Source organism: Cyanistes caeruleus, unplaced genomic scaffold, assembly GCF_971803275.1.
Source record: "Cyanistes caeruleus unplaced genomic scaffold, bCyaCae1.hap1.1 HAP1_SCAFFOLD_80, whole genome shotgun sequence".
Taxonomy (NCBI): domain Eukaryota; kingdom Metazoa; phylum Chordata; class Aves; order Passeriformes; family Paridae; genus Cyanistes; species Cyanistes caeruleus.
Window position 1 is genome coordinate 292,970 of NW_028255890.1, and position 8,957 is coordinate 301,926.

Sequence of the window (8,957 nt, forward strand, 5' to 3'; positions counted from 1 at the left end):
GAACTAACATTACACAAAACAGAGGTGAGTTTTACTCTTGGGAGATACCAAGATTTTTAGACGCACTACAACAACACATGACATGTGGAAGGCAAGCCCGCCCTCAAGCATGGCCATCCAAGTCAGTCAGGGGCACAGGCTGCAGCTGAAGCTGCCAAACGTTGCTGTGAGGCTGGCAAGTGAAGAGAAAGCCATTGTGGCCAATTCTGCTGAAGCCTTTTGCCAAATCAAAGGCAACTGTGCCCACAGCCTCCCCCGGTTTGGCACCCGGCTGCTGCAGACGCCTCACTGTGCAGGTGCCGACGTTGGGGCTGCTGCTGTTCCTGTGCACACTCTGCTGCTGTTCCTGTGCACACTCTGCTGCTGTTCCTGTGCACACTCTGCTGCTGTTTCTGTGGGCTCCTGAGTCGCTTCAGCAGCAGCGACTGGGCAGCCCTGCTGGAGGAGACATCACCACCCTCCCCTTGGTGGCAGCAGCTCTGCGGACCCCGAGCTCTGTGTCAGGGGAGCCTCAGTCACAGCACCGTGTCCTGGGCAGCCGCGAGGGCCCGGGCTGGCGGCCAGCCCTGCCTCTGCCCACTGCCCCTTATCGCAGGCACCCAGTGGCCGTGGCCTGGCAGCACCCCCCTGCCCTGCATGTCCCCAGCCAGCCCAGCCTGGGCACACCTTGGGCTGTCCGCACCCTCCTGGAGGGGTGTTGTCCCAGCCTCGAGGGCTTCTGCTGCAGGCCTGGGAGACATTCTGGGGAAGTGCCAGGTCGGCCGGCTGTCAGGAAAAAGGTGGCTGCCCGGGGGCTGCTTATGCCCTCTGACACCCAATTCCTCAGGTCTTCCCACCGGTCCGGCCTTTCAGGGGCCTCCTGTCCCCTTTGGAGCCTCCAGCCTCCACACATGCCCCTCACGCCTTCCCACGCTTTTGTCCCGCCTGGGCCTCCACAGACCCTCATCCATTTACAGCCTCCCAGTGCCCTGTTCCCTCAGAGTCTCCCCCAGCGTGGACCAGCAGCAGCGCCACAGCCCCACAGGAGCTCCAGAGGAGCAGGATCAAGAGGCACGTGGGAGCCCTCAGCAACCCAGCCAGCACCACACGGGCACGAGGACACAGATGGCGGCGCTTCCTGGCTGAGACAGCGTTTGTGCCTTCAGCAGAACCACCAAAGGCCAAGGGTTTCTGGCCATTTTCCCTGCACCACTGCATGCCTGGGCAGCTTGCTGAGCTGTGATTCCCCAAGTGGAATCACATTTTCCCCGCTTCCTCTATGCCCTGTACACCATGGGCAGCAAGATAAAGGTCTTGGGAAGTGACTGCCTATTATAATATATACTATATTTATATCCTAAAAGAAAATGAAAAGAAGAAAAGAACAATATTTAAGAAACAAAAAAAAATCTCTGCTGGTTCAGGTGGCCCCAGCAGACAGAGCCTGCCGGGTCAGTTGCCAGCAGAGCTCCAGCAGCGCAGCCAGCTGAGGCCCAACAGACGAGGCCGTGTCCTCCATGCCCTGCGCAGCTCAACTTGCAGGTTCTCCAAGATGGAATATCGAGCCGTCTCTACTGCCTGGGTGATGTAAAATGTTTGAATTGCCAGGTTTCCGATGGCAGGGCTGGTGTCACAAACCACGTTCTTAAGGGCTGGAAGAGAGATGAACAGAGCCACCGTCAGATTCCCAGACCTGCGGAGGCCCACGGAGAGCCCCCGGCCAGGGCCATCCCAGCCGGCTCTTGCCATGGCCAGCAGGGAGCAGGGACCAAGGGGATCAGCCCGAAGCTGCTGGCCACGAATGTCCCACGTGAAACCTCGGAGTGATCCACCCACGCCGCCCCTCATCCGCACATTGAGCAGAGACCTTCGCAGACAGTCCAGGACTTGCAGCTCCACCCAGCAGCCCCGCTGACAGCCCGCTGCCCTCACTCACATTTGTAAATTAGCTGCAGGTCTTCTTTCTGCCGCCTCAGGAGCCGCCCGGCCATCCCTGGGAACACAGAGCCTGTCAGGGCCCCAGCGGCACAGCTCCCTGCCAGCGGCGCTGCCAGCCCTGTGCTCACACGCCCTCCCGCCCCGGCAGGGCTCAGCCCGGGCCCGTGCCGCATCCTGACTCAGCCCAAGGGCACGGCTGCCAGAGGCCGGCAGCAGCAGCCCCGAGGGCAGGCGGGGCTCCAGGGAGTGGGGCCCGGGTGCCGCTGCCGGGGCAGCAGTCGGGGCCGGGGCCGAGCTGTGGCGGGGCGGGGAGGGAGCCCGGGCTCGTGGCTCACCGATGAACCTGATGGCCGCCGCTCGCAGGGGCTCCTGTGGGCTCTGCAGGTACGGCAGGGCCCGACGCAGGTCCTCCGCCGCTCGGTTCCTGTCCTGTGCCAGCTGGAGAGAGCGGCAGGAGGGAGGGGTTGGCGCGGGCTCTGCCCCTCGGCCAGGCGCTGCCTGCCCGGCCAACCCTGAGGCCCGGCCAGCAGCCGCTGGCGCCGAGCTCTGCAAGGGGCAGAGGGCCGGCTGCTGCCCAGGGAGCCGCGGTGCCGCCCTGCCCTGCAGCCCCAGTGGATCGGGGCTCCATCGGAACCAGGCTCGGGACCACAGGAGCCTGAAGAAGAAGCCGTGCGGCCCCCGGGGGCGGCACTGGGCAGGGGCGCAGCTGCCAGCCCCACACACCGAGCGCTGGGGACAGGGGGCTTCTCCAGGCTGAGGCTGGGCCTTCCAAGCCGTCCTTACCAGGCACTCGGTGATCATCCACAGCTTCTTCTTTTTCACAGGTCTTTCAAGATCTCTCCTCTTCAGGAACTCGGCCGCACAAAGCAGCGTTGCCCAAGAAGCCTGGAGAGCAGCAGAGACCCGCAGATGGCCCCACAAGTCAGGACACAGGACCCGCCCGCATTCGTGTGCCAAGGCCAGGAGGAGGCTGCAGCCGGCAAGGTGCCAGGGCAGGAGGCGGCCGAGCCCCCTCCCCGGGTGACAGCAGCAGCCCAGGAATCCTCACCTCTGCCACCTGCTGGTTCTCGTCATGGCAGTGGAAGAAGAGAGGCAGCAGGCTGTGGTGCACGTGTGACTTCAGGGCCTTTTTTTCCTTTTCTGTTAGAAGAGTCATCAATGATCGGAAGAATAATATGGACACCAGCTGCACCTGGCTATTATCCTATATGAAAGGAAGGAAGGAAAAAAGACCTCAGCCCTGTCTGCATGGGGCTCAGCAGGGCGCAGGCCTGAGAATCCCCCGGGCACCAAGTGTCTGGGCAGCAGCCAGTGGCCTCGGCTGGGGGCACAGAGCCTTACGTGGTCAAAGAGTGGCAGGAGCGCCTCAGCCAGCTGCAGGGCAATGGGGCTGGGTATCAGCATGTCCTTGTCCAAGACGATAAAGCTGAGCACCATGACTGTCATCCTGACTATCTCTCCATCTGCATCCCACAGGAAATCTACAAGACTTTCAGTCAGGCTCCGCATTTTTTCAGCCTGTGTGGAAGACAAGTCTGTGAAACGCCACCCTGCTGCCACAGGGCCAAGAGGCCAAAGGCCTGTCCCAAAGCACTCAGGAAGAAGCAGGAGGCAGGAGAGCTGGCAGCAGCTGCCTCGGGGCCCGAAGCCCAGCCGAGCCCAAGGGACTGCGTTTCCCGGCGCAGCTTCAGCCACTGCCCACTTCTCACCATCGAGGGATCGTCAATCAACTTGAAAAGGGCCCTGAGCGCCAGGTGACGCTTGTCCCTGCTCTCGCTCCGCAGGTGCCTTGAGAAGATTTCCAGGACTCTGTTAGCGCTGCGTTCGCTCAAGTCCAGGTAGTCCAGGATCTGAAAGGCACAGGGCAGTGACAGGGGAGGCAGCCGGCAGGAGCCCAGAAACAAGACAGGAAACAGGGCCCGGGCAGCAGCACAAGGCATGGGCACCGTCCCAGGCAGCTTCAGCTATGAGAGGGCAGAGAGGTGGCAGGCAGCTCTGCAGGGAGGCACTTTTGGCCATCAGGCTCACCTCCACAAGGAATGCCAGGGCAGGCAGATCCCAGCGTGCCTCCTGTGTGCTGAGCAGCTGGAGCAGGTAGGGAACGATGCGGGAACACAAGGGGATAGAGGCAGACGACATCTCCCTGCCAGGGTGAAAAAGTAGCCCAGACTGTGAGCTGGGAGGACAAACATCTCCCAGGACTGATTGACAGAGTTCAGATCTTTGAGCACCATCCTGCAAGGATAGGGGACCTGGGCCCTTGGGGAGGTGACTCCTTGTGGGCACCCTCCTTTCCCAGCCTTTTCCAGTCTCCCTAGCCGTCCCTCGGTGACGAGGCCCTCTGGCCCACGACAGTGGGGACTGTGTTGGGCAACCTCAGCACGGGGCACAAATGCCAGAGGCAGTGGGGAGAAGGGGGTCTCACCTGGCCAGCAGACCCACGGCATAGTGGTGGGTGTCAGCAGAGAGCAGCTTGTCCCAGCCACGCTTGTGTTCCATTTCCACCACCACTTCCTCACGATGCATTTGGCACAGCAGGGACTTCAGGGCCTGCACTGCAAAGCTGTGTGCACAGCAAAGCCCAGGTCACGCTGGGAGCACTGGCTCGTGCCGTGGAGACATGGCAGGGACAGGAGGAGTGGGATAGAGCACCTGTTGGGGCTGATGGCAAGGCCGTGTTGCTCCTGGCATCCCTTCCAGAAGGCATTGAGATCCTCTGGCATCTCCAAAGTGCTGAAGAACACTTGGAAGAGCAGATGCACAAAGAGGCGGGGGAAATGCACCGTCACTACATGTGGGACGCAGGGCATCTGAAGGATCTTCCACATCAGCACAGTTGCCTGCAGAGGACAGAGAACCCTGAGACAGCGCTCTGTGCCGAGGTGTGCGGGTGGCAGGGCCTGAGCGTGGCAGGGAGCGGTCAGGGGAAACCCCTGGGGAGCTCCACGCCTGGTGCCCCTGAAGCTGCCCCTAGGCCAGGTTTCAGCCCAGTGCCTGAGGCAGGGAGATGCAGTTGGGGAAGGAGGAAACAGAGCTGCTGAAGAGGTGGCTTGCCAGGGGCTGAGCAAAGGCCAGTTGCAGAAACTCACAGCCAGGGCAAAGACACCCGTGTTGTCTCCATCAGAGGTGCGCGTGCTGTGCTCTGGCCAGTTCCCCAGCACATCGAGGACTATCCGGTATGCCCGCTCCGCTGTCCTGGGCGAGCACAAGATGGTCTTCCACATGGTCATAGCAGCTCTGCGGGGCGACAGCTCTGTCTCACGGGGGTCTCAGACACATCCCCGTGGCCTGGGCAGCAGTGGGGGGGAGCTGAGCTTGCTGCCAGCTCTGCCTCTGCCTGCTGCCCCTCGCCAGCAGCAGCAGCCAGGCAGCCCAGCCCTGTGGGGACAGGGCCCTGAGGGCCATGGCATGGCAGCAGGCTCGGGGACCGATGTAGCAGGGCTGGGAAAGGTCCCAGGTAGACAGGACCCTGGAAGTCTCTGTTGGTCAGACACCTGGGCCAGGCTGTGCAGGCTGATGGGCTGAGGAGCCCTGAGCCCTCTGGGCACGTGGGCCCCGTACCTGTCACACGTTGGGGCCACACGCAGGAGAGCAATGACCACGTCAGCGGGCTGTGCCTCGCTCAGATCCAGCAGGGTCCTGTTCAGCCTGTGCTCAGAGAACTGATTGGCCATGAGCCACTGGTGGATGTACCTCACCATGGCAGGCACCTGGAGAAAGCACAAGGGGAGACTTGGAAAGCTGCCACAGGGAGTCAGGAATGTCCCCAGCTTCCCCAGAGAAGTGCTTCCCTTCTCAGCACGCTGCAATGGCCTCAAAGGCTTTGAGTGATCAGCAAGCGTGGCTTGGGAGGCCAAGCGATCCCTGGAGGATCAAACCCTGGCCACAGGCTGCTTACTTGCTTTTGACTGTAAAAACCCTCCTCTACAAGCATATCCAGCAGGGCAGCAGTGGCCTTGGTGTTGAAGATGTATGAATAAGGTCTGAGCCCAGTGGCCATGGCGCTGGTCCCTTCTTCCCGAATTCTCTTGATGAAGCTGCAAACCAGCTGTAGGAGAAGGGCAGGAGACAGAAACATCGGGGATGTTCCATGGAGTGCTCCAGGCGTGCTGCTGGGCTGAGCAGTGCCAGCAGGCCCAGCCCAGTTGGGGATGGCTGCAGGTACCTGCGCTGTTCTGCGGAAGAGGCCACCGCCAAGGTCCTGCTCTTGTGTCTGGGCCATGGCTGCATCTGGCAAAGAGCAGCCAGAGCTGAGGGGCTGCGGGAGAGGCCGGAGAACGCAGCCCAGCCCTGCGATCCCCAGGCAGGGACAGCCCCGCGGATGCCCCAGGGGATGGAGCACGGCCACTGCTGGGGGGGCAGCCCCAGCCCCTCTTTTATGCTGTCCATGGGTGTGTCTCCACAGGACAGGGTGGGATGGGATGAGATGGGATGCAATGGGATGGGATGGGGCCAAGATGGCCGCAGGCACCAGCCCTGTGGCCCAGCTCTGCCACTCACCCTCCTCCAGCGGCCGGAACTGCTGCACCTCTTCGGTCTCTGGTGCTGGGGCAGCTCCAGGGCCTTCTTCCTCTTCCTCCTCCTCCTCCTCCTGCACCCAGGCCAGCTTGGGCACTCTTGGGGGTCGCTGCTCCATATCATCTTCAACACTCTCCCATCCTTTCCATAGGAACAGCACCAGGGGATGGCATGGCATGCAATGGGATGGGGCCAAGCTGGCAACAGGAGCTAGCCCTAAGGCCGAGCTCTGCAACTCACCCTCCCGTGGAGCCTGGAACTCCTGCACCTCTTCAGTCTCCTGTGCCAGGACAGCTCCAGGGCCTTCTCCTTCCTCCTCCTCCTCAACCCAGGCCAACTTGGGCACTCTTGGGGGTCGCTGCTCCATGGCAGGGACTGGATTTATAGCTACTTGCAGGAGAGATGGCTCGGAAAAGCTCCGAGTCAGCAAGTCCTGCAGTCGTGCCTGGAAGGCACCTGCAAGACTCAAGTCCGGGCAAGACGGCAGGACAGCGAGTCCTGCACTTGGGTCTTGAGGGCTCCTGCCACAAGGACAGGAGGCTCCTCGTCAAGGTTTGAGGTCTGGTCTCAAGGGCAGTGACTGCAGGGATGGGCGACACCTCGGAAAAGCTCCGGGTCACCAAATCCCACGGTCTGCCTTGAGAGAACCTTGAGAAGCCTCGGCAAGGCCACAGGTCAGCAAGTGCTGCAGTCGTGCCTGGAAGGCACCTGCAAGACTCAAGTCCTGGCAAGACGGCAGGACAGCAAGTCCTGCACTTGTGTCTTGAGGGCTCCTGCCACAAGGACAGGAGGCTCCTCGTCAAGGTTTGAGGTCTGGTCTCAAGGGCAGTGACTGCAGGGATGGGCGACACCTCGGAAAAGCCCCGGGTCACCAAGTCCCACGGTCTGCCCTTGACAGAACCTTAAGAAAGAAGCCTCGGCAAGGCCACAGGTCAGCAAGCCCTGTGGTCTGGCCTCGAGGTCACCTGTTGGAATAACGCTTCGGAAAAGCTCCGGGTCCGACACAAACGAGTGTGCTGTGCGGGGGCTCCTCACAGCACCGCTCTGACGCGTCCTGTCCCGTCGCGTGCACCGAGCACTGTGGCGTGGTCCTGTCACCGCCAGCTCCTATGCCACCACATGTCACAAAGGGCCCTCTGACACCCTGTCCCTTTCCATCCCATGGTGACCATATGTCACAAAGGGCCCTCACGCACCCTGCCAGCTGCCCTGGTTCCCCCTGCCCCCATCCCCCCAAAAATGGCCCAGGTTGGGAGGAATCTCTTGCCCAAAGGGTCTAAGACAGCCCAACAGGATCTTTAGGAATGCCTCAAGCCATCAGCCAACGCTGCCCTGCTCTGCAGGCTCAGGGCAGCAGAAGGAGCCCCCAGGGCTGCCGACGCAGCCGCAGCAGGAAGGGCACGGGGCCTTGCACAGAAGCTGGCACGGCCTCCTTGGGACACGTCCCAGCTGGTGGCCATTCTAAACCTGCAGGTGTGACACAGACAAGGAACGTGTGGGCCAGGGCACGAATGCTGCTCTGAGCCCTGGGGCCCGGCCAGCACTGAAATCAGCAGGTGTGGCAGAGTCCCCGCCAAGGCAGACCTGCCACCCCACCCGAGCCCTGGCAGTGCTGGCACTCGTCTCCTGCCCCAGAGACCTGTACCCCTGGGGGGCTTCTGTGCCAGAGGGCAGCCAAAGCCCACATCTTTTTAGAATTTTTCCAAAGCCTGCCGACTGTTTTCAAGGTTTTCTTCCTATTTTCTCCCTAGTGCACAATCTCCAGAAATTGTGCTTTTCCATCCTTTGGCATTTATTAAATTGACCTGCAATGACCAATCAATCAAAATCCTGGGAAAACTTGAACTTCAGGTTGAACCCGGGCAAAATATTTATCTCCCACACTTGAAGCCATGAATTGCCAAGTACTGTCCCCGCTGTCATACCCTGTCCCCTGTAGGTGTGCTGATGCCATTTCAAAGGGGTTGCCAATGAAAACCAGTTTGAAGATTTTTGTAGTTTCCACATTGGCATTCAAATCCTTGACTAGAAAAATCACATGTCAAAATTTCTAGGATTCTTCCATACCAAAGCTGTCATCTTCACCCTGGATTTTAGAGTGTCTGAACAGTCACACAAGGTTTGAGTTTTAGACACTACAGAAGAAGTCTTTGCTGTTGGGCTATACCATGACATCAGCATATAGTCCTGATGATTCCTTTAGGCAGGAGCAGCAAACACAAGAATGAGCCAAATAAGCTATTCCTGTGTTCTCATGTCCTGCACAGCAGTAACTGGGAATTCAAGAATGGATTCAGGAAGCAATGGGTGCACAGGGAGCCACAAAGACTTTGGGATGCTGAAATGGACCAGCCTGGTGCCTGTGCCTGGGCTGCACCGGGCTGAGCTCCAACTGGACGATCTAACAATGGCTGAATGGACACACCGTGGGCCACAGGAGACTCTTGCTCCCAGTTCTGTGAGCTACAATATTCATTTCAAAGGTGAGATAACCTTTATAAAGTACATAGTGGAAAAAGTTA

The 8,957-nt window shown here is 60.2% G+C and overlaps 1 protein-coding gene across 2 annotated transcripts; it reads right to left on the bottom strand.

Moving 5' to 3' along the window:
• Positions 1-1,305: 1,305 nt before the first annotated feature.
• On the bottom strand, positions 1,306-7,559 carry LOC147646756 (maestro heat-like repeat-containing protein family member 7). 2 transcript variants are annotated; one of them, XM_086872976.1, is made up of 16 exons: positions 6,676-7,559; positions 6,418-6,576; positions 6,083-6,147; positions 5,816-5,965; positions 5,479-5,627; positions 5,007-5,154; positions 4,570-4,757; positions 4,343-4,480; positions 3,946-4,060; positions 3,627-3,767; positions 3,259-3,435; positions 2,966-3,121; positions 2,701-2,802; positions 2,253-2,355; positions 1,916-1,972; positions 1,306-1,631 (listed from the first exon to the last, which is right to left on the bottom strand). In XM_086872976.1, the coding sequence occupies exons 1-16, from the start codon at positions 6,800-6,802 to the stop codon at positions 1,432-1,434; spliced, it is 2,175 nt and encodes a 724-aa protein (XP_086729102.1). In that variant the 5' UTR covers positions 6,803-7,559; the 3' UTR covers positions 1,306-1,431. The 2 variants fall into 2 exon arrangements, with proteins under 2 accessions (XP_086729102.1, XP_086729101.1); XM_086872975.1 differs by having other exon boundaries at positions 4,570-5,154; positions 6,676-7,520.
• Between the last annotated feature and the right edge of the window lie 1,398 nt (positions 7,560-8,957).